Consider the following 26,324-nt stretch of genomic DNA (forward strand, 5'->3'; position numbering starts at 1 on the left):
CAGTGCTTGCCATTTGGAGTATCAACAGCACAAGCATTTTTCATCATGCAATGGATCAGATTATGCAGATCATGTGGTCTGTTTTCTGGATGACATTTTGATTACAGGTTCATCTGTTGAAGAGCTCTTGGCTCTGTTAGATAAGGTTTTATTAAAATTAAAAACATCTGGGGTACTAGTAAAATTGTCTAAGTGTCACTTCCTCCGAGAGTCTGTAGAACACTATGCCAATTTCTGTTTAATTATCAAAATACTCCACACTCTGTGACTGAAAGTACCGCACTTATTGGTTCAGTGAGGTGACTGACAGTATTGCTTCACAGAATCTATATTTTATCGGTTTTGTGAAACTGAGTTTTCATTTTGTTGATAGAATGAATCCTGTACATCTTTGTCATTACAATCTAGCTTGGCATACACTAGTTAGTTACACCATTATATATTCTGTCCAAGTTTTTTTTATATATAATTCATTCTGTAAGTAACATTACTTATAAGTGCATCTGTTACATGAATGTTATATATTTCTGAGACAGATTGCTTGTTAAAGTATACAGAATTGCGTTTGTAATATAATTATAACATTTTGTGCACAAACCAGATAACTGTTCTCATTCTTTAATAGACATAAGTCTTTTTTTTTATATTTTTTATATGTGTATATGTCACAAATACTTATGTGCCATGAGAGACATTTATTCTCTGTACTAGGGATAATTTCAGTGATTTTCAGTCAGTGATTTGCTAAAATGTGATAGCATAGCAAATTGTACAAGTGTTTGTTACTGAGGATCTTTGTCCATGCCCCCTGCTTATGCTATAAAAATGATCAACAAGCAGGGTGGTAGGTTTTGCAAGGACCAAAGGTTGAACTTGTTGGATGTATTTTTTTCAACCACAGCTTCTATGACACACTCAACAATCATTTTACTGAAAAGCAGGGGTAAAACTATAGAGGGAACAGGCTCTACAACTGCTTTGGGGCCCAGGGACTATAAGGGACCCTGTGTAACTAATACGCAGCTGCAATATATTGTATCTTACTGTGGCCATTCCACTGCTAAAAGTTTATAGAGATAGTGTGGATCTTCCAATGAAAGGCAAAATTACATAGTAAAATAGTTCTTTCAGGCTAAATATAACCTATATATACAGTTGTGCTCATAGTCATAAGTTTACATACCCTGGCAGAATTTATGATTTCTTAACCATTTTTCTGAAAATATGAATAACACAAAAACTTTTCTTTCACTCATTTTAGTGGTTTGCTGAAGCCATTTATTGTTAAACAACTGTGTTTACTGTGTTTTAATCACTACACAAACTACCCAAATTACCCTGATCAAAAGTTTACATACCCTGGTGATTTTACCTGATAATATGCACACAACTTGGCTATTAAAGGTAACCATCTTCAACTGTGATCTGTTTGCTTGTAATTAGTTTGTGTGTATAAAAGGTTAATGACTCCTGACAGAACCTTGCATCTTTCATCCAGTGCTGCACTGATGTTTTTTGGATTCTAAGTCATGGGGAAAGCAAAAGAATTGTCAAAGGATCTGCGGGAAAAGATAGTTGAACTCTATAAAACAGGAAAGCGATATAAGAAAATATCAAATGAATTTAGAATGCCAATCAGCAGTGTTGAAACTCTAACTAAGAAGTGGAAAATTAGGGGTTCAGTTGAAACCAAACCACGGTCAGGTAGACCATCTAAAATTTCAGCCAGAACTGCCAGAAAAATTGTTCGGGATACAAGGAAAAACCCACAAATAATTTCAGGTGAAATACAGGACTCTCTGAAAAAAATATGGTGTGGCTGTTTCAAGATGCACAATAAGGAGGCACTTGAAGAAAGATGGGCTGCATGGTCGAGTGACCAGAAGAAAGCCATTACTATGCAAATGCCACAAATTATCCCGCTTACAATATGCCAAACAGCACAGAGACAAGCCTCAAACCTTCTGGCACAAAGTCATTTGGAGTGATGAAACTAAAATTGAACTTTTTAGCCACAACCATAAACGTTTCAATTGGAGAGGAGTCAACAAGGCCTATGATGAAAGGTACACCTGTAATGGAATCTACCTCAAGTCGTCAAGATGGCGTCCAAGATGGCGACCACCTGCCTCACCACATGGCTCCTGCTGGGCACAGCTCTATGACCTCACCTTCTTCCCACTCCCGGATTGGTCGTCGGCGACGGAACGGACGCCGGCGTCAGAATCGGGCGCCGGCGTCAAGACGTCAGCGTGAGGACGCTGGCGTCTGCGTCTGACGCAAGCGCGTCAAAATTTGGCGCCAACCCAGAGACTATTTAAACCTACTTCCCCTTCCAGTCCTTGCCCAACTATAGGTTCCTGCTACTGAGTTCCTGGGTGTTATTATCTATTTGATTCCTGTGTACCGATTCCTGCCTGTTCTTCGATTTTGCTTGTCTTCTGCCTGGTCTGACCTTTTGCCTGTATTTTGACGATTCTTTGGATAAACCCTTTTGTACCTCGAACCTGGTCTGGTCTCCTCTTTGGTCTACACTATTACTGTGCCTTCGGGCCCGTTACAGTATAGTTGGGCCATGGACCCTTCGGAGGAGACTCCAGCTCCACCTGATGTCGGTGGCGCTATCCGCGGTTTGGCTTCCCGCATGCAGTCATACGAAGCCCAGCAGTCACACTTCGGTCAGGCTCTGGAAGCTATCCTAGACAAGTTGTCGGCATTGTCACCTGTGGCCCCGGTCCCTGTGGCCGTTCCTGCAAGCCCACTTCAGCCTTCGGAACCTCGCATTCCTGCGCCTCCCCTCTACAGCGGTGATCCTGATGCGTGCAGAGGTTTCATCAACCAGTGCGAGATCCAGTTTGCCCTGCTGCCAGGTCAGTTCGCATCCGAACAAGCTAAAGTGGGGTACATGATTACTCGCCTGCAGGGGAAGGCTTTGGAGTGGGCATCACCTCTGTGGGAGAAGAGGGACCCTTTGATTGACAATGCCAGTGCCTTCATCCGTGAACTTCGGGTTGTCTTTGATGCCCCTGGCCGAGCTACGGCATCCTCTGCTCGCCTGTTCCAGATTCAGCAAGGCACTCGCTCTGTTCCAGAGTACGCTATTGAGTTCCGCACCCTAGTGGCGGAGACCACCTGGAACAATGATGGGTACCATGCAGCCTTCTACAACGGCCTAGCCATGCGGATCAAAAACGACTTGGTCTCCCGGGAAATTCCTTCTCGGTGGGAGGATCTGGTGGCGCTGGCTATAAAAGTTGACACCCGACAGAGGGAATTTCAACTCGAGCTCGACAGAGAGCGTTCGAAGAAGTTTCCCCAGTTCCAACCCACCCTTGCTCCTCGCTTCCACAGACCCCTACTCTTCAATCCGGCTTCTGCTTTCCCCTCTCCTACTCCTGCGGCTTCTGCTCCCTCTGTTCCATCTACTGAGGAACCCATGCAGATTGGACGGGCTCGTCTTTCCGAACAGGAGAAGCTACGGAGAAGGGCTGCCGGCCTATGCCTGTATTGTGGGGGCAAATCGCACTTCGCCCATGAGTGTCCTGTGAAGCCGGGAAACGCCAGCACCTAGGTAGGTTTGGGGAGACCTATCTGGGTGGTGTTTGTCATTCTCCCCAACCCTCTACTCAACGTTTCCTTCTTCCGGCACAGATCCAATTCGGTTCCCAGAAGATCCCAGTGCAAGCTTTCCTGGACTCTGGTGCTGCCGGAAATTTCATGGACAGAATTTTTGCTGCTCGTTATGCGGTTCCCCTACAACCCTTGGCCTCTCCTCTGCGAGTCTTAGCTATTGATGACCGCCCTCTGTCTTCGGCCATTATTTCCCAAACCACCGCTGAACTTTCCTTTAGAGTGGGCACCATGCATCTGGAGAGATTGGCCTTTCTACTCATTGACTGCCCTTCAACTCCACTCATTTTGGGGCTCCCCTGGTTGTGCACCCATAATCCAGTCATTGACTGGTCCTCCACTCAAGTCTCCCGCTGGAGCCCCTACTGCCAACGGAACTGTTTGCCTGCTGTACCCCTTATCAAAGTTTCTTCTGTTTCTTCCAAGTTGTTCCTTCCTTCCACCTATCAAGATTTTGCTGATGTCTTCAACAAGGGCTCAGCAGAGACCCTTCCTCCTCATCGACCCTATGACTGTCCGGTCGAACTTCTTCCTGGTTCCATGCCTCCCCGGGGTCGCACCTATCCTCTTTCCCCCTCTGAGACGGCTGCCATGAAGACCTACATTCGGGAGAATCTCCAAAGAGGCTTCATCCGCCCTTCTTCCTCCCCTGCTGGTGCTGGATTTTTCTTTGTCGAAAAGAAGGACGGGGGTCTGCGACCATGCATCGACTATAGGGGGTTAAACAAAATCACCATTAAAAACCGTTACCCTCTCCCCCTAATCTCCGAACTCTTCGATCAGTTAAGAGGGGCCAAGATCTTCACCAAGCTGGATCTTCGGGGTGCCTATAACCTCATTAGAATTCGTGAAGGGGACGAATGGAAGACCGCCTTCAATACCCGAGATGGGCATTATGAATATCTAGTCATGCCATTTGGACTATGTAATGCCCCCGCGGTCTTCCAAGAGTTCGTGAATGATATATTCAGAGACCTGTTGGGGCAAAGTGTTGTTGTCTATCTGGATGACATTCTTGTCTTTTCCAAAAATCTCCACGAGCATCGCTCCCAAGTGAAGGAAGTTCTTCTTCGTCTTAGAAAGAATAATCTCTTCGCTAAATTGGAAAAGTGTTCGTTTGAAGTGTCCTCTATCCCTTTTCTTGGGTACATCATCTCCCAGCAGGGTTTCGAGATGGATCCAGCCAAGGTTTCTGCAATTCTTGATTGGCCCCTCCCCACAAGTGTCAAGGCTATCCAAAGATTTATTGGCTTTGCCAACTATTACAGACAATTTATTAAGGGTTTCTCTTCCAAGATCTCCCCTATCCTGGCCCTTATCCGCAAAGGGGGTAAACCACAGCACTGGCCTCCTCTAGCCTTGGAAGCCTTTGAAGCCTTGAAAACTGCCTTTTCTTCTGCACCTATTCTCAGACACCCCGAACTTCTTCTTCCCTTCTTCCTCGAAGTCGACGCCTCAGATGTGGGAGTTGGAGCTGTCTTGTCATAGAGATCATCCTTGGATGGGAAGCTACATCCCTGTGCATTCTTTTCTAAGAAATTTTCCTCCTCCGAGCAGAACTACGATGTGGGGAATCGTGAGTTATTTGCAGTGAAACTCGCCCTGGAGGAGTGGAGACATTTACTGGAGGGATCCTCCATTCCCGTGACCATCTTTACAGACCATAAGAACCTTGAATTTATCCAGTCCCTCAAACGTTTGAATCCTCGACAAGCCAGATGGTCACTGTTCTTCTCCCGTTTTAACTTCGTCATCACCTTTCGTCCTGGCTCTAGAAATAGAAAGGCTGATGCTTTGTCAAGAAGTTTTCTTCCTGAAGTTCCCTGCTCCGAAGATCCTGAACCCATTGTGCCTTCCTCCAAGATCGTCGCTGCCCTATTTCCCTCCTTGGCTTCGCAAATTCTTTCCGCTCAAGCTTCTGCTCCTGACAATATTCCTCTAGGGGTTGCCTTTGTCCCTCCTGATTGTCGCCAGTCTATCCTATCCCAGACTCACAGTTCCAAACAGGCCGGTCATCCCGGAGTGGAGAAGACTACCGAACTCCTTTCTCGCCTGGTGTGGTGGCCTTCCATGAGAAAGGATGTTAAAGATTTTGTTTCTTCTTGTACCATCTGTGCCATTTCCAAATCTGGACATTCTCCTCCCAAAGGACTCCTTCTTCCATTACCCATTACATCTCGTCCTTGGACTCATCTTGCCATGGATTTTATTGTGGATCTGCCTGTCTCCTCCGGTCACACTGTCATCTGGGTTGTCGTTGACAGGTTCAGCAAAATGGCTCATTTCATTCCCCTCCACAAACTTCCCTCTGCTCCTGAACTTTCCAAGCTTTTCATCCAACATATTTTTCGTCTCCATGGGTTTCCTGCCGAGATCGTCTCTGACCGTGGCTCACAATTCATGTCTAGATTCTGGAGATCCTTGTGCAAAGCTCTCAACATTTCTTTGCAATTTTCTTCTGCCTATCACCCACAGTCCAATGGAGCTGCTGAGAGAGTAAACCAGGCTTTGGAACAGTTTCTTCGCTGCCATATTTCCCTGTGCCAAGATGACTGGTCGGATCTCCTTCCCTGGGCTGAGTTCGCCCATAACAATGCTTTGCATTCTTCCTCGCATCAGTCCCCTTTCTTCTGTGTCTACGGTCAGAATCCTTTGGCGTTCCCTCAGGATCTTCTCCTCACTAATGTTCCTGCTGCCAACGATCAGGCTGCCCACATGATGGCTATTTGGGCTGCTGTTGCCTCTAATCTGCAGAAGAGCTCCCTGGTTCAGAAGAGGTTTGCCGACAAGAAGAGGGTTTCCGCTCCACCCTATGCTCCTGGTGACAAAGTTTGGCTTTCCACCCGTAATATCCACCTGAAGATTCCTACCCCAAAGCTTGGTCCCAGATTCATCGGTCCTTTTCCTGTCATTGAAATCATCAATCCGGTGGCGGTTCGTCTTCAACTCCCTCCAGAGATGCGGATCCCGAATGCCTTCCATGTCTCTCTCCTTAAGCCTGCTTTGTCATTTTCTTCTTCTTCTTCTTCCCCAGCTCCAGTCCTGGTCGACGATCACCAGGAATTCGAGGTGAAGAGGATCTTGGACTCTCGTTTTTCCAGGGGCACTCTTCAATATCTCATCGAGTGGAAGGGGTTCGGTCCCGAGGAGTGCTCCTGGGTCAGGAGCTCAGATGTCCATGCGCCCATCTTGGTTCGTAGATTCCATAAACTATTCCCTCTCTCCCCTAGACTCGGTGGTCCTGAGGCCCCCCCTAAGGAGGGGGGTACTGTAATGGAATCTACCTCAAGTCGTCAAGATGGCGTCCAAGATGGCGACCACCTGCCTCACCACATGGCTCCTGCTGGGCACAGCTCTATGACCTCACCTTCTTCCCACTCCCGGATTGGTCGTCGGCGACGGAACGGACGCCGGCGTCAGAATCGAGCGCCGGCGTCAAGACGTCAGCGTGAGGACGCTGGCGTCTGCGTCTGACGCAAGCGCGTCAAAATTTGGCGCCAACCCAGAGACTATTTAAACCTACTTCCCCTTCCAGTCCTTGCCCAACTATAGGTTCCTGCTACTGAGTTCCTGGGTGTTATTATCTATTTGATTCCTGTGTACCGATTCCTGCCTGTTCTTCGATTTTGCTTGTCTTCTGCCTGGTCTGACCTTTTGCCTGTATTTTGACGATTCTTTGGATAAACCCTTTTGTACCTCGAACCTGGTCTGGTCTCCTCTTTGGTCTACACTATTACTGTGCCTTCGGGCCCGTTACAACACCATTCCTACTGTGAAACATGGTGGTGGATTGCTGATGTTTTGGGGATGCGTGAGCTACAAAGGCACAGGAATTTTATTCAGAATTGATGGCAAAATTAATGCAGTAAGTTAACAAAAAATACTGGAGGAAAATTTGCACTCATCAGCCCGGAAGCTGCGCATAGGATGTACTTGGACATTCCAACATGACAATGATCCAAAACACAAGGCCAAGTCGACCTGTCATTGGCTACAACAAAATAAAGAGAAGGTTCTGGAGTGGCCTTCTCAGTCCTGACCTCGATATCATTGAGCCACTCTGGGGAGACCTCAAACGTGCAGTTCATGCAAGACAGCCAAAGAATTTAGGGAACTGGAGGCTTTTTGCCAGGAAGAATGGGCAGCTTTACCATATGAAAAGATAAAGAGCCTCATCCACAACTACCACAAAAGACTTCAAGCTGTCATTGATGTTAAAGGGGGCAATACACGGCATTAAGAACTGGGGTGTGTAAGTTTTGATTGGTTATTTGGGTAGTTTGTTTAGTGATTATGATTTAAAAAGTAAACACTGTTGTTTGACAATAAATGGCTTCAGCCAACCACTAACCATGAGAGAGAGAGAGAGGTTTTGTGTTATCATTCATATTCTCTGAAAAATGGTTAAGAAATCATAAATTCTGCCAGGGTATGTAAACTTATGATCACAACTGTAAGCCTCTTCAGGGGGAGGGGGAATACCTTCCTGACTGCAAGATGGCAATCCCTGGATCATCTTGTATTATGAACTATCTTCCATAATCCTGTATTCCCTCATTTGCTAAAAACCCATCTAATCCCTTCTTAAAGCTATCTAATGTATTAGTCATTACAACTTATTTAGGGAGAGAATTCCACATTTTCACGGATCTCTCTGTAAAAAAAAAACAAAAAAAAACACTTTTGAATATTTAGCTGAAACCTCCTTTCTTCTAATTAGAATGGGTGCCCTCATGTCAGCTGGAAATGCCTACTGTTAAATAAAGCATCAGAGAGATTATTATATGATCCCCTTATATATTCATACATAGTATTCATACATAGTTATAATATCAATATCAACATCCCCTGAAGCACCTCCAGGGTGAACAACCCCAACTCGGCCAGTCTTTCTTCATAGCTGAGATTTTCCATATCTTTTACCAGCTTAGTTGTGTAGTTGGATTGGAAATTTCAGTTTCAACCTCTCCAAAAGAAACCCAGCGCACATATTTACCTACACACACCCATGCATTGAAACTATATATACCAATATATATATTAATTTTAGTGTCACTATAACCTTGGATATTATACCAAGAAATCATCTAAGCCCGTCTTAAAGGTGTTAAACAGAATCAGCCCTTACAACAATCATCTGGCAGTGCATTCCACAATCACACTGTCCTCATTGTGAAGAACCACCTCCATTGCTGCAAATAAAAGTTTTTTCCTTCTAGTCTAAAGGGGTGGCATCTGGTTCAATGATCCATAGATCTCCCGCTAGTGGTCTATAATGTCCTCTGTTGTAACATAGTAACTTAATAAGTTAGTTTGAAAAAAGTCACATGTTCATCAAGTTCAACCTTTTAGTCTATAAGTAACCTGTCTACCGTATATACTCGAGTATAAGCCGATCCGAGTATAAGCTGAGGTACCTAATTTTACCTACGAAAACTGGGAAAACTTATTGACTCTAGTATAAGCCTAGACACAACTACAGCCCTGTCTCCCAGCAGCGCACCTTCCGCCAAAGAGACTCCCCCAGCGATCGACCGGACTTCTTTGCAAAGTTGATGGTGACAGAGAATTGTGCAGAGAGTGCTGTGTGTCATAAAACCATCACTGATCTTTCGTATAACCAACAGATGGCGCTGTGTGATATTGCCATCACTGTTAATCCTTTATTCAACCAACAGATGGCGCTGTGTGATATTGCAGTCACTGTTATTCTTTGATACAACCAACAGATGGCGCTGTGTGATATTGCAGTCACTGTTATTCTTTGATACAACCAACAGATGGCGCTGTGTGATATTGCAGTCACTGTTATTCTTTGATACAACCAACAGATGGCGCTGTGTGATATTGCAGTCACCGTTATTCTTTGATACAACCAACAGATGGCGCTGTGTGATATTGCAGTTACTGTTATTCTTTGATACAACCAACAGATGGCGCTGTGTGATATTGCAGTCACTGTTATTCTTTGATACAACCAACAGATGGCGCTGTGTGATATTGCAGTCACTGTTATTCTTTGATACAACCAACAGATGGCGCTGTGTGATATTGCAGTCACTGTTATTCTTTGATATAACCAACAGAGGGCGCACTGTTATTCTTTCATAAAACCAACAGAGGGCATTGTGGGATATTGCAGTCTCTCCCCAAGTGAACTGTTGGTATAGGAATGATTAAAAGTGACTGCAATATCGGCAACTGCCCGCTGACCCGAGTATAAGCCGAGGTAGACTTTTTCAGCACATTTTGGATGCTGAAAAACTCTGCTTATACTCGAGTATATACGGTAATTGCTAGTTGATCCAGAGGATGGCAAAAAAAGAAAAAACAGTTGAAGCTACTCCAATATGCTTCAGAGGGGGGGGGAAATTCCTTCCTGACTCCAAGATGGCAACCGGACTAGTCCCTGGATCAACTTGTACTATGTTCTATCTTCCATAACCCTGTATTCTGTCCTAACCCCTTCTTGAAGCTATCTAATGTATCAACATAGTACAACTGCTTCAGTGAGAGAATTCCACATCTTCACAGCTCTCACTGTAAAAAAAAAAAAAAAACCTTCAGATTATTTAACCAGAACCTCTTTTCTTCTAATTGGAATGGGTGACCTCATGTCAGTTGGAAAGACCTACTGGTAAATAAAGCATTAGATAGATTTTATATAATACCCTTATATATTTATACTTAGTTATCATATCACCCTTAAGCACCTCTTCTCAGCATGAACAACCACATCTTAGCCTGTCTTTCCTCATAGCTAAGATTTTACATACCTTTTACCAGCTTAGTTGTCCTTCTCTACAGCCTTTCTAATTCAATAATGTCCTTTGGAGACCAAAACTGTACTGCATATTCTAGATGGGGCCTTACCAGTGCTCTGTACAGTGGAAGAATAACCCCCTCCTCCCACAAATCCAGGGGCGATCCTGGCCCCTCCGCCGCCTGAGGCAGCAGCAGTTGCTGCTGCCCCCCCCTCCCCTGGAAATTCGCTCTTAAAGTACCAGGAGCAGCATTTTTGCTGCGACAGCCTCAACTTGCCTCATTGGCGAAGCACCCCTGCACAAATCTATGGTCCTTTTACTACAGCTCAAGACCTTATTTGCCCTTGATGCTGCTGACTGGAATTGCTTGCTACAGCCAAGTTTATTAGTTTACAAGGACTCCAAGGTAATTACGTAATTTCCGATTATGGATTTGCTTAGTTCAGTCCCATTAAGGGTATACGTGGCTTGGATATTTTTACATACCAGGTGCATGACTTTACATTTATTAACATTGAATCTCATCTGCCACTTAGCTGCCCAGATTGCCAGTTTGTCAAGATCCTGTTGCAAGTGTCGAATCCTGGATGTAATTAATTGGGCTGCATAGTTTTGGGTTGTCTGCATACACTGATACATTAGTTATAATACCCTCTCCTTAGTCATTTATGAACAAGTTAAATAAAAGTGGACCAAATACCGAGCCCTGAGGGACCCCACTAAGATTCTTACTCCAAGTAGATAATGTACCATTAACAACCACTGAGAATGCACTGTTTACAACCACCCTCTGTACTTGATCCTGTAGCCAGTTTCCTATTAATATGCAAACAACTTCATTAAGCCCAACAGACCTTAATTTAGAAAGCAGTAATTTGTGGGGCACAGTATCAAATGCTTTGGCAAAATCCAAATATATCACATCTACTGCTTCCCCGCTGTCCAGCATTCTTCTTAACTCATCATAAAAAGCAAATTTGTCTGACATGACCTATCCTTCATAAAGCTATGCTGATTTCTGTTCAAAATACCATTCACTAGGACAACATTTTGAATGTGATCCCTTAAGGAGTCTTCAAATAATTTGCTTATCACAGATGTCAAACTTACTGTCCAAAAATTGAAAGGCTGAGAACTTAATCTGTTTTTTTACTTTGGGCAAAATTAATACGTGTAAGATGGTCTATTTCACAATTACCCTGTCCATATTACCAAAAGCTTTTTATAAAACTATCAACCAAATCATTTATACATATGGGGAAGCAAAACACCTAGGATGTCATTATAAAGACTTGTACACCTCCCATACAAGGCAGTTTAAATGGTTACATCAACTCCATCTCACACCTACATGGCCTAAATTCATGGAATGTAATCCTAAAACAAAATGCCACTGGCATGGGATGGAAGGAGTGAACTTTCTGCATATGACCTGGTCCTGTCCACAAGTTTTGGACTGAAGTTATGAATCTCGTACTAGACAAACTAGATTTACATCAAATCGAATAAAACCTTCCTCGTACTAACAGATTAAATACAGAGAATGTTATACAACATTTGGCGAATTCCTTTGGCTCCTTTTTGACCAATTTTGACCAATTTTTATCTGGCTGACTTTATCAACTAAACTCTAAACAAAGCTTATGTAAATAACTTCAAAAACATCCCTTTTAAATACTTTTTTAAATATGAAATAATATTTTCACTTGAAAAATGACATATTCTCTCAAACTCCACTTTCAGTAAAGGTTAGGGATGCAAAATTGCAGACATTTTGGGTGGGCTGAGGAGGAAACAGACACTTACAGTACCTCATTGTTATTTGGTTGCTTAATTAATGCATGTGTGTCTTCAACTATGTTACAAGGTTTAATTACAATTGATTATAATTTTGTTTTTTTTCTAGTTCCTTCCAGTATATGTTCCTTCTGAAGATGAAAAGAAAGATCCTTTTCTTTATGCTCACAATGTCCGGCACACAATGGCACAGTAAGTTATTTTAAGATATCAACAGTACTCCAAATTTCAGTATGTGAGAAGAACAGTAAGTAGATTTCCTTCTTCAGTTATACAGTAGATAATGTACTATACAGGTCACAACTCTGAGATGACTATTAATAGTGATGAGTGAAAATTTTGACCAAGTTTTACCCAAAAAAGATGCTCATAGACTCCAATGCATGAAAAAAATTGTCACACATCAAAAAAAAAAAATTGTCACCCATAGACTTCAATGCATTTGGCAAATTTGTTGCCATTTCGCAAAGTTTTGGCGAAATAGGCCAGATTTGCCCATTACTACTAAATTTTTAAATTACAGTAGGGGGTATATTATGCATTATAATCTAGAGTTTTTTGTGCTTTGCTCTATGTTTAAAAAAATGCCACACGTTAATCTGGTTTGCTGTTGTTCAGCTTGCTGATCTCAGTAAATATAGTTTCCCTGTATTCCTTTCATTAAGGGGTAAATACCTTGGTTTTTTTTTCTGGACAATGGGAGAAAGCAAGGGAAGGAGGGAGACCGAAATGACAGAGGGAGGGACAGCGAAACTTGAGAGGGAGGGTGGGAAGTTAAAGGAATAGTAACACCAAAAAATTAGTGTTTTAAAGTAATTTAATTATAATATATTGTTGTCCTACACAGTATTTCAGAAACTATATTATAGTATATACTAAACAAGCTGCAGTGTAGCCAAGGGAGCAGCAATTTAGTCTGTAAAAAAGGTGAAACGGTACAGGTTACATAGTAGATTTAAAAAAAGAAAGTAGAATCCAATTTTTTATTCTATATACTGTGTTATATTTTATTTGCTATGTAAACCTAATCCTTTTCTCCTTTTCAGCTTTGAATGGCTACCCCAAAGCTACACAGCAACTTGTTTCTGTAAACTATAGTAGTCTTTCTGAAGCAAACAGAACCTTTTTACTCGTACATTGCAACAATACATTTTAATTGAATTACTTTAAAACACCTTTATTTGGTGTTATTGGTCCTTTAAGTGGGACTTGTGGCTGTGTGTGGGGGAAAAAGAGGGATCATGCAAGGAGAAAGGGAAACCTGAGAGGCATCATGTGAGGGGGGAGCGAGACAGAGCAGAGACATAGGGGTAAATTTACTAAGTGGCAAATATTCGCTAGCGACAGCTTAGCAGCCATCACAACAGTTCGCCAGGCGAAAATTTTCTCAGACAACGCTAATTTACTAAAATGCGAAGTTGCGTCCAGGGCACTGAATGCTGGCTAATTTTCACTAGCGTTACTTCGGCAATCAAAGCAAAGATGCGCTAGAGTTCAATTATGCCTAGCGAAACTTCATTGAAGGTCTTCCTTCAGGCTAATTTGCATACGACGGTAAATAATAAAGTTGAATGGACGCACATGTTGCAGCAAATACATTACATTACACAAGCCCAGGGAACCTTAATAAATAAAATAGAGTTGTTATAATGCCCTACACATGAACACACTGTATAGTTTATGTTCCATATGTTCCAAAATGTATGGGGGAACCCGGTTACCCAAAGAAAATTTTAAGGACTTTTGTAGGCTATCACTCTGAAAAAAGGAAAAGATGCCAGTGTTTTTTGGGACTTAGAAACTTTTTCCATTAAAAAGGTAATGTTCAGTAAAATCCACATCTTAGCGAATTTGCGGAGTAACCGCCTGCACCCGTGGAAGTGCCTGAAAGTGGTAACGCTGTTGAATTGTCGTCAGCGTTAGTCACTTCACCCTTTAGTAAATCTGCCCCATAGGAGCCGGTATGGTGAGAGCTGAGAGGGATAAAAGAGGATACCTGAGAGAGAGTCAAGGCAGTAGATGGGCGCATCTGGAATAAGTAAGAGCTAAGCCTGGCAGTCACATCTGTCAAGACAAGAGTGGTGGGAGAGCTGTAGGGAGAGAGCAGCAGTGGAGGCAAGTGCTATCACTAGATTATAAACGGAACATACTGATGTAGAAACGTGCCATTTATAAGGATATAATTATAGTTTGGTTCCCATAGGTAGAACACATATCATATTTCCCTAAATATTTTTCTACAATAATTTCTTTTTAATCTGGAATGAAAATGGTTTGGTTCATTTCAAGAATTAAAATTAACAGTAACACTGGTTGTCAAGTACAGTGTTTAAATAAAATACAACAGTAGTCAGAACATGGTACTTAAGAGTTTTACCCATCAGTAACATAGTAAAATAGTAAGTTAAGTTGAAAAAAGACACATGTCCATCATGTTTAACCTTTTAACTTTTTTAACCTGCCAAACTGCCAGTTGATCCAGAGGAAGGCAAAAAAAACCCATCTGAAGCCTCTCCAATTTGCCTCAGAGAGGGAAAAAATTCCTTCCTGACTCCAAAATGGCAATCGGACTAGTCCCAGGATGACATTGAATCTCATTTGCCACTTAGCTGCTCAGTTTGTCATGATCCTGTTGCAAGGATGCCACATCGTGGATGGAATTTATTGGGCTGAATAGTGTCATCTGCAAACTCTAATACATTATGTACAAGACCTAAGACCCTAAGTCATTAATAAACAAGTTAAATAAAAGTGGAGTAGTTTCAGATCCCAGCACACTGATCTACCCCATACAGTCACATGGCCCACACCTCTTTAGTTATGCCACTTTAAAAGAGGTAAAACAAAGTCATATCTATACCAACTGTCTCAATTAAATACAGTGAAACCTCAATTTTACATCCCCTGATTTTAAGTTTTCACGCATTTTACATTGTTGTTTTGTTGTCCCACCTACAGCATATATTATGCATAGTACATTTCCCTGATTTTACATTTTCCTGGATTTTACAGCATATTTTTCTGGTCCCCTGACAACTCACTGGTACTATTGTATTATGGTAGCAACCCTACAAACTACTGCCCAGAGGATAGCTGTCTTTTAAGCTCCTGTAAAATCAAAACAGTTGTGATATTTTATTTTGGGTAAAACCCCAAAGAAGTTAATTCACTCTGCTTTAAATTAGCAAACTGTAGATTTAGCTTTTTTGTTCATTTTTTTCTTTTTTGTGGGTGTATCACAAGGATCATGCAGATACTCAGGCCCGGATTTGCGGCAAGGCCACTTAGGCCCAGGCCTAGGGCGGCAAAAAATAGGGGCGCCATGCTGCCCAGCCGCATTATGGGGACATGTGCGTCCCCATTCAATTACACCAGCTGCGCCGGCGTTTTAACGCCGGCGCGCTGGGAAGGGGATGTGTAGGCGGGTGCTAGGACCGCGCGGCTGCCTGGTCGGACCGCGTGGCCTAGGGGCGGCCCACAAAGAAATCCGGCGCTGCAGATACTAAATAAATATGTCCTGCTAAAACACCATATTCTTGTGAATCATTAACCACACGCAAATCGTGCCCCACATCTTCATGTGTGTATGTGCTTTGAAAATCGATACTTCCTCAAAAAAAATGCTGGTGTAAAAATGTGTGTGTCTATTGTCGGTTATTAGTTCACTGTGTGTGTGCAGATCAAGAGTGGCAGGAGAGCTGCAGAATTTGGAGGATGGCTGCCATCCTTATGTTCTTTGTAGAGGTGTGGTGCTTGTGGGTGCATGAAGTACTACATGTATTTACTTTTCTAGGACCCCTAAACTGTTTGTGCCCCAGGAGCCACAACTTCATTCCCATTACGTATTGTCTGGGGATGGAGGAATGACCGGGAAAATGAAAAGGCCGTTGTAAAAGCCATCCCATTGGTTCCCTGACCAGAATATAGAGTTTATCTTATGGAGTAATTACAGTCTGTTAATCACATAAAGCAGTCCCCTCGGCGGGGACGCCCGCCGCGCCGCTCCTCTTCTTGTGCCAGCTCTCTCCTAGTGCGCGCGCGCGCATGCGCACTTCCGGATTTAAAGGCACAATGGCGCCAAATTTAAAAGTATTAAAGGGCCATTCCCACAGTTTGTCATTGCCCGTGATTGAATTTCCTGGTGCTCCTGAGCCTTGTGCTAATCTGTCTGTTATCTTCTGAACCTGTTTTGACCCCTGCCTGGCTATCTTGACTATTCTTACTTCTGGATCCTGACCTTTGCCTGCTTTCGACAACGCTTCTGTTTAACCCCTTGTTTGATCACCCGGTTTTGACCCTTTGCCTGTTTGACGATCCTTGCTATCCGTCTGCCTCGACCCAGCCTGCCTGACTACGATTCTGCCTAATCCTTTGTAACGTGACCTCGACCCAAAAAGACTCTGCTAACAGCCGTGCCCCTTTGCTAGCCAGAACATCTCGCTTTGTACCCCTCGTTAAGTCCAGGTGGCACCCAAGTAAGCTGAGGGCTCCTCCCGAAGCCCAACGGTGGTCACACTACTGGTGAAGCCGAGCCGAGACCAGGGTACTTGGCACTTGTTCTGGTATTGGGTGCCGGCCGTGACAGTTATTGGTTGCGACATTTAAGCACATTTGATCTTACCTACCAGTCTCATTTCTGAAGTATTTCCTAAAAGCCCTATAGGATGAGAGCTTCCACTTTGATGTATTACGCATGAGGTGAAGGTTGCCAAACATTGTTCAGCTATCACAGTATTGATTTGCAGACTGAACATATGGATACTGTATTGTATTGATTTCGTGACCATACTCTAACCTTAAAATGCATAAACAGATGGTCTGACAGTATGGTCAAAACATTTATACTGTCTTACCAAATCTGTGCAACTAAAACAAACTTAAAAAAGTGAAAAACAGAGACAGACAAAACCTGGCCATTAACTGCTGAAAGCCACCAGAATGTTTTTAAATATTATTAGAAAAAACATAAAGCAACAGTAGTGTATTCAATGTTTCGTACACAACATGGTTCAATTAAATATGAGGTAGATAAACTTTTAAAGGAACAGTTCAGTGTAAAAATAAAAACTGGGTAAATAGTATGTGCAAAATTAAAGAAAAATTTAGTTGAAAAGCAAAAGTTGTGAAATGTACCCATTACTAATTAAATGTCTGTTAATGCCCATCATTTTGCTGCTGTTGTGCTTCTCTTGCAGTTTTTTTTAGTATAGTATGTTTACATACTGTCTGTTTATTAGAGCACTGGGACTACCTGTCACTGATCATACATATGAAGACTGTAGGCTCATGATGACAGCTGGAGAGCTAACTCTACCAATGGAGACTGGCCTTGTGGAGTTTACCAAAATCAGCAAGAAGTTAAAGTAATTATTTTAATGCTTAATTTTTAAGATGATAAAATGTATGCTAATGATCATGAGATTTCTGTTCTTAGTAAGACTGGTTTGACAATAATGTATTTTAAAAAATGTGGGCAAAAGCCTAGTTCTATTTTCAAATTGAACCATTTTGGACTTAATCCAGCAACAGTTGTTGATATGCCTGGATAAGGTTTGCAAAAATCTTGTTGCTAGCAAATATGTCTTACTGCTGCAACAGACACAGGAGAAGTAAGAAGTGGTTTGGTCAGCAGCATTTATTGTGTCCACAAATTCTGACATCATTGTTTGACCTACTACCTCGTGCAGAGTAAAAGAATCAATTAAGCATATTTGCTCCTTCAGAGTCCACTGTGAACAAAATATCTCCATCCCTTAATGGAGCCACATTCTCAACCCTCATCAAAACTTGGCACAAGAATTAATTAGTTCCTCATTTACTATTTTATCCTTTTTTGTTTCTGCTTTAAACACTTGTTGCAGTATTTATACAGTATGTCTTGAGTTAAACATCTTTCCCCTGAGACTTTTTTCTTTGTTCATATTAACTTATTTACATTTGAGTTAAGGTACAGGGAGTGGTACATGCTTACCTGCAATGGTTTCATATTATTTTAAACAAGAACCATTTCTGGTCTGTATTTTTAGCTAAAACTTTATGTCCTGATGTACAAGTGTTGATTTTAAGGTGCTAAGGGTTGCTTTTTAAAAATTAGATTCCTTGTTCCTCCAATGTATTTGTTTTTTTATATTAACATATAATGTGTCCACTAAATCAGTGAAGGTGACTGCATTTGTAGGGAATTATAGGCTCTCAACCTCAATACAGCTCCACCTCAAGTGCTGAATTACAATCAATTTTGTTGACTAGGTTTGAGAGAGCCATTAATGCAGTGTTGGCTGCTATAAATGTGTTTTACTATAAAACATGTTTCAAAATCTAGGGTTTTTATTGACTCACTGAAGTTCAGTGACCAAATGCCATCATGTTTGTTTTTTTTCCAACCATAGCTTTCCCCAAACCTTTTGAAACCAGAGTCCATTAAAACCAATTGATAAGTACCACTTGAAATGGGCCTTAAAACTCAAATGACATAGTTATACCACAAACATAAGAAAACTTCCCATGTTACCATTTAACCTTTTCTTACATTCTAGTTTTCTTTATTCTTATTTTTTTTTTTATAGGACAACTATATTATCTTCAAAGGAAATAAACATTCATTAGCATCCAAGCCTTATATAAACAACACTGTTTCAGAAAAAAAACATAAACATGCATACACTTTTGACGTTAACAGAAACATTGTTGTTACAAAAAACATGTCACATTTCAGCTAATGGATACACTGTGTCCAAAAAAAATTCACACTCCAGCTAATGGATACATCGTGTCCAATCTTTTAATCCGGAATTACTCTTTGTAGGTCCCCTTTTATAACAGAGGGGCAACATATACACCCCATGCAGGTAAATGTGCCTGTTTCTTTTTTTTTACTTAACGGAGAACTAAACCCAAAAAATGAATATGGCTAACAATGTCATATTTTATATATGAACTTATTCCACCAGCAAGTTTCAGCTTCTAGATAGCAGCAATGATCCAGGACTTCAAACTTGTCACAGGGGGTCAACATCTAGGATAGTGTCTTAAACACTCTCATGTTTAGGGTCAGATTTATCAAAGGTCGAGGTGAATTTTTGAATGAAAAAAAATCGAATTTCAAGTTATTTTTTGTGTACTTCGACTAGGGAATAGTCCAAATTCGATTCGAATTTGAAAAAAAAAATAAAATCAAAATATTGAAAACTATTATCTACTGTCTCTTTAAAATTCGACATCAGCCATTCGCCATCTAAAACCGGGCGAATTGCAGTTTTAGCCTATGGGGGATCTCCTAGAACCTATCTGGAGTCAATTGGTGGACTTTGAAAAATGTAAGGGTTTTTTTGGGGGAAAATGTAGAATCGAATTCGAATTCAGCCATATACGGACCTATGCGATCAAAAATGGGCCTATTCGACCAAAAAAACTTCAACTTGATTTTGGTTGGTCTTTTTGAATTTGAATTTCAAAGTTTTTTCAATTCGAAATTTGACCCTTGATAAATATGCTCCTTAGTGGAGGCTAATTATTATATTCTGATCCTAGTTACCCTGGTTTCTGTGCTGTCATGTAGTAATTATCTGTATTAATTACTAATCAACCTTATATTGTGACATTTAAATTCTCTGCATACTGTATATTTTAAGTTGGTCCCTATTCTCAGTAACTGACAACAGCACAGAGCATGTGCAGGGAATCAGCAGAAAAGAAGATGGGGTGCTACTGGGGCATCTTTGGAGGCACAGATCTTTACTGCTGTGTCAGTGGTTGCTTTGGGCTGGTGCAGAAGACCAAAACATAATGTACAAAATTCCTAGCCTATTTCTTTATTTATTCATTAGTTCTCCCTTAAAAACCTTTGGGTACCTGGCAGTCAGGCCCGGACTGGCAATCTGTGGGTTCTGGCAAATGCCAGAGGGGCTGCTATAAAGTCCCATAGAAAGTCAGTATTTAGTGGGCTGGTGGGGGCTGTTTGGGCCTCTATGTGGGCTGATTGGGCCACTGTGTACCTGAAATGCCAGGGCCTATTTTAATTCTCATTCCGGACCTGCTGGCAGTTTTGGGGAGATTGACTGATGGGCACAGTAGATAGAGTAAATCTTTTTAAGGTCTTTATCTTGTAACAATAGTGGCCAAAATCTGTGTACAATATTTTCAGTGAACTGACAGCGGTACTGGTAGGCTTCCTTTTTTGATTTGGGTTTATATTTAAATGTCTTCTCCAGACTCTCTAGCACTACATAGTTTTGACTGTAACTCTGGTGTAGAACCTGAATGTCAGGGAATCTGCTGCTTGTGCATACCTTGTTTCATCTGAGGAAATCCTGCGTACGCTCATGAACCAACCTTTAGGAATCAATTGAATCCCACAAAGGGAATGGAAACTGAATGAGTGTACATTTTTCTAGCTGTTTCTTTTCTGTACAAGTCAGTGTTAATTTGACCATCTCTGAGATTAATGGCAACATCTAAGAAGTTAATAGTATTATACCCCTCCTCTGTAGTGAATTTTCTTGGATGAGCTTCATTAAAATTATCAACATTTGATTAAATGTTGCTGGTGGATCTTTTCAGAGAATTAGTATGTGACCCACAAACCTGTGGTAGTCCACTATAAATGTTTAATATTCCTGTATACTTTTTTTATGTTTGTGGTGTAAACATGCTGTTTGTGATTTATATCCCTAATCAGATGGTTCTAAGGTATGCCAGTAGTACCTATCAGTTGGTTTTAATGGGCTCTGGCATGGTTTCAAAAGGTTTGGGGGAAAACCATGACTTTTTGACACTGAGCCAATACAGACATGGCTAAAAGGACACTCATTGTGGGGGTCACTGAGTGTATCGCTTCCTGAATGTTTGATAAAAGTAGTATATCAAGATTATTACTAGCTGATCTCCCCAGAATCTCATCTACAGCCATTGCATTCCACCATTTCTTCTGCTGCCCACATCATCTCTTCTGCTTCTAAATCTGTTTTCACCACTTCACTACTAAAGCCACTCTCCTGGCTTCTGGTACTGGCTTCTCCTGGCTAATTAATTATAAAATTCTTAAAGGAATAGTTCAGTAAATATAAAAACTGGGTAAATAGATAGGATGTGCAAAATGAAAATATTTTCTAATATAATCAAAAATGCAATCTATAAAGGCAGGTGTGACTGGATGTCTTAATATAACAGAAACCCAACTTCCTGCTTTTCAGCTCTCTAACTCTGAGTTAGTCAGCACTTTTAAGGAGGGCCAAATGGGACATAACTGTCCATTGAGTTTGCAATTGATCTTTAGCATGCAACTCAAATTCAAAAGCAACAGTTATGACCCATGTGGCCCTCCCTCAAGTCACTGATTGGTTACTGCAGGGTAACCAATCAGTGGAAACCAAGAGAGCTGCAAAGCAGGAAGTGGTGTTCTGTATCCAGTCACTCCAGCTTTTATATATTACATTTTTGGCTAACTAACTATATTGAGAAAATTTTTTAGTTTTCACAGCCTATCTATTTATCCAGTTTTTATTTTTATACTGAACATATCCTTTAAGAGTCTTGAGAGCTCTGAAGTCTGCAAATAAAACCTTTCTCATTGAGTGTACTGTTTCTGTAATTCTTTACCACCTTGCATCAGGAGAGCTACCACATTACTTTTTTCTCAAAACTACTTACAAATCACTTTTAGGTTTAGGTAGCACTTCACTAGTCTTTCTTTGCAGCAATAGACCCATAATGTATTCACTTGTTACCTTCCCCATTTTGTTCCTGACTGTCTCCTGTTTTTAATAGATTATAAGCTCTTCGTGGTAGGGCTCTTATCCCAACTGTGTATCGAAACTCCTAGGTTTAAATATCTATTTCATTGTCTAATTTACAACAACTATATAACTGTTTGTATTTAGACTTGTAAATCACTGTGTACATATGTGAGGCTATACAATTAAACACAGTAGGATATGTCTTATTGCCATACTGTAAAAAGTAAACTCATAAGTCTTCAGTAGTATAATTCCCCTTTATGACTTTATGCTAGGGTTTCATCTTATTGCTATACTCTCTGTGAAAAGTTTGACTTATAAGTCTTCAGTAGTATCATTCCCCTTTATGACTTTATGCTAAGGTTTCAAATCATGCTTAACATACATCTCCTATTTTTTTATTTCTCTTATCTGTCCAAAACAAAGAATAGCCTTCTATATTTGCCATCTAATTGTGTGAATCATTTAGCCATGTTTCAGCACTGACAATTATATTACAGTTCTTATCCAGTGCAATATTACTTAGCTCTCCCATTTTGCCAGCTAAGCGTCTTGTGTAACTTGCTACCGACACGTGACATCTGGTCCGAACACTTAGCTATCTTAGGAATAGACTCTGCAGCAAGCAAGAGGACTTGAACACATCAGGCAGAGATACCATAACTTTATAACATTTTATTTATGTTCACCTGTCTGGGGACCTGTAAAACAGTAAGGCGAACACTGTCACTTTCAGGTAAATCACAAAGCCCCCAGCCCACATCTTTTGTTGAGCTAATGTACTGAGAAGCAATAGAACAGTGATTGTATAGTTCATTTTACATAACAGAGAAATATCACAACACAAACATAAAATAAACATACCAGTAAAACAGTAAGGAGAACACTGCCCCATCACAAGGCCACCAGCCCACATACATTACAACAGGCAGTTAATTCATCATATCCCCATTAACATATTACAGGATTTAAAAAACCTTTAAGGAAAAGCAGCATAGCTGAAATGCATGACACATTTTCCACAGATGTTTTGGATACATGTGTTCTGCCTGTTTCCACTACAAACTTTTGGTAAAATGCTACACACCACAAAAACTGTTAAAACCGTGAAATTACTAAAGCGGAAGGAAAACAGGTTGAGTACAACTTTTGAGTTGATTATATACTGTATAACAGATATCTTACCTCTTCTATGGAGCTCATGCACTCAAGAGGGACAAGACCAAATGATAGAACATACAAAGAGGGTTTAGGGATTCTTCTCAGGGTGTGCCTATGATTGTTATACAGACGTTAACTGGTCTGTCAGAAACTATTTATAACTTAATTAGAACCAAATAAATGAAAAAAACATACCAAACGTTTATGTTGAACTCCTGGTCAGTATATTGGTACTGATCTTTCCTGTTTAGTGTATAACATCTTGAAGATCAGAGATAATAGGTGAATATTCTTATAATTAAGTTCATTGTATTACATTTGCTTTGGTAAATATACATTTAAAGTGATACTAACACTTTTTTTGCTTTTGAAAATATGAATCTAATTAAAAGTTACCTATAGGTCATGTGAATTATTTTTCGCTGATAGTTCTGCTTTTGTAAGTAATTGTGATATGAAATGCCAACATGACTGTCCCTTCTTGACCTGTCAGTTAGAAATTCTTATGCTAATGGACTATACTCCACAAATATGGCAGCCCCCTCATAGAGGAACATGGGTGTAAGAAAGGTAATGTAAAAGCATCAGGCAAATACTTTTATGGCAAAATTATAAATACCATTCAAAGACAATGTTATGATAGATAATAAAAAAGGTTATTTTCTGATGTCAGTATCTCTTTAATCTACTAAATCCCTAAAATACCTGGCAAACAGCTTTTAGCCAACAGAAATATCAGCCAAATACTCAAAAAAATAAAAAGATCCCCTTCACAAATACATTAGCTATGTATTCATCTCCATCCATATGTATTAAGCTCCCTCTGCCTTCTTAATGTAGCTCTCGCTATGGGTAATATACCCAGGAAGTCCTTTCCTTCTATTTTAGAGATCTCCCCCTTCCTATAACTTTTTCATTGGTACCAATGTGTTTGAAAACCAGTGGGTCTAACCCATCCCCTCCGAATAATCTGTGCAAGTGCACATCGGTTGGCACCAACAAAAACACTAAAAAGAATAATGATTCTATAAGTGCTGTAAACTGCCATTTGCTTTTAAGTGCATTTATTTTCAATGCCAGGTTAATACTTCTAAATAATCAACACTTAAAGCACATACAGCACTCATTATACAATTTCTACACTTGTTTTGCAGTGTATGTTTAAATAAGGCTTCAAACCAAAGAATGGAAAACCTGAGGATTTAATTAATCAGTCCTGCCCAGGTGAAAACATTTTAGTTTTTCCTTATTTATCTGAAGGCTTATAAAAAAAATAAACCAACCAGCCAGATAACTGGTATGTATTCATGTTCTCAAGCATTTATTTGTAAAAAAAAACAATAGTTATGTTAAATCACAATTGTAATTTTATATTAAGATTACACTAGTAACCTGTTTTTTTTTTTTTAATTACTTACTTAGTCATATTGTTATCCAAACATTTAGCAAATTACAGTTCTTAACAGGATTAACATGCATATGAACTATTTGCTCTACTTTGCTAGTTCTATATACAATTTAAATTTGACCTCACTCAGCTACATTAGTGTTCCAGGAGACTGGCATGCCAAAGGTAGAAAATCAATGTATCAGTCCACCTTATGTAGATATCTTTGGGATCTCTCTGCTGCTCAGTAGGCTATTCACTTCTGCACTTATTATTTTGTTAAATAATGATGCACTGGTGGTGGCATTTTGGCAAGAGCTAGATGATGGCCTAAATGATGAGTTGGAGGCCCATGATTTGTCTTTTTAAGATGGTGTTCACCTTCCAAATGCTTTTTTCAGTTGTTTTCAGATTGTTTATCTGAAAAGTTTTATTTTTTACTTTTTTCTAAAATTTAAGTTAAAAGTTTAATGATCCTCCCTCTGTTGTTTTACTATGTCGCCAGCGCATATGTGCACCAGGACGTCCATGCAGGCTTATACACAGACAGACCAACCAAAGCTGATGAGGGAGCATTCCGAACTAAGGTCTATGCTAGATATTCTTATGTTGCCCTCCCGAGAAATTCCCTTCTAGACGCATGCAGGTCTTTCAGGATGATTTCAATGAAACTTCATCAAAACCTTGTGAGGGAATGTATTTAAATTCGGTAATTGGAAAAATATTGATGCAAAAAGTTATGCCTTTGTGCGAACAAATTTTCCTTTGCATGAATTTAATATAGCTTTCGTGAATCCAGAAATGGTTTAGCGACCAATGAAATAAGGTTTGCAAATTTTTTAGTTTTTGGCAGCGCACAGTGTATGTAATATAACTTCTTAGTGAAAAAGTTATGTTTGCTCCAAAATGTTACGACACCTTCAAGTACTTCTTAAAAGTGTGCAATTAAAATTTTCAATGCAATAACCATTTAAGGAAGGATATGTTAAGATTAACAAAGGTCCAGGGCCAGATGGTATTCATCCCAGGGTAATTAGCGAGCTTAGCTCTGTGATTGCCAAACCTCTTTACTTAATTTTTCAGGATTCATTGAGATCTGGCATAGTGCCGAGAGACTGGCGAATTGCTAATATGGTGCCTCTATTCAAAAAAGGATCCCGTTCTCAGCCTCAAAACTATAGGCCAGTTAGTCTGACGTCAGTGGTAGGAAAGCTTTTCGAAGGGTTAATAAAGGATAAGATACTGGACTTCATAGCAAATCATAATACTATGAGTTTGTGCCAGCATGGTTTTATGCGTAATAGATCTTGCTAGACTAACTTAATTTCTTTTTACGAGAATGTAAGTAGAGACCTCGATTCTGGGATGGCAGTGGATGTGATTTACTTAGACTTTGCTAAAGCATTTGATACAGTGCCACACAAAAGGTTACTGGTTAAATTAAGGAATGTTGGCCTGGAACATAGTATTTGTACCTGGATAGAGAACTGGCTAAAAGATAGACTACAAAGAGTGGTGGTAAATGGAACATTTTCTAATTGGACCAGTGTTGTTAGTGGAGTACCGCAGGGCTCTGTACTAGGTCCCTTGCTTTTCAACTTGTTTATTAATGAGGTGGGCATTGAAAGTACTGTTTCTATTTTTGCAGATGATACTAAATTGTGCAGAACTATAGGTTCCTTGCAGGATGCTGCCACTTTGCAAAGTGATTTGTCTAAACTGGAAAACTGGGCAACAAACTGGAAAATGAGGTTCAATGTTGATAAATGCAAGGTTATGCACTTTGGCAAAAATAATATAAATGCAAGTTATACACTAAATGGCAGTGTGTTGGGAGTTTCCTTAAATGAG

At 40.5% G+C, this 26,324-nt stretch overlaps 1 protein-coding gene across 7 annotated transcripts in view; it reads left to right on the forward strand.

Annotated features, from left to right (window-relative positions):
- Positions 1-26,324, forward strand: part of lpcat2.S (lysophosphatidylcholine acyltransferase 2 S homeolog) — a 154,180-nt gene that overhangs the window by 87,376 nt on the left and 40,480 nt on the right. For 6 of the 7 annotated variants that reach the window (XM_018260416.2, XM_018260419.2, XM_041561090.1 and 3 more), the window contains 2 exons: positions 12,301-12,383; positions 17,429-17,554. In XM_018260416.2, the coding sequence (XP_018115905.1) occupies positions 12,301-12,383; positions 17,429-17,554 (209 nt within the window). The remainder of the gene's footprint in view (positions 1-12,300; positions 12,384-17,428; positions 17,555-26,324) is intronic. The other variant, XM_018260418.2, reaches the window with a different exon arrangement.

This window comes from Xenopus laevis, chromosome 4S (assembly GCF_017654675.1).
Source record: "Xenopus laevis strain J_2021 chromosome 4S, Xenopus_laevis_v10.1, whole genome shotgun sequence".
Lineage (NCBI taxonomy): Eukaryota > Metazoa > Chordata > Amphibia > Anura > Pipidae > Xenopus > Xenopus laevis.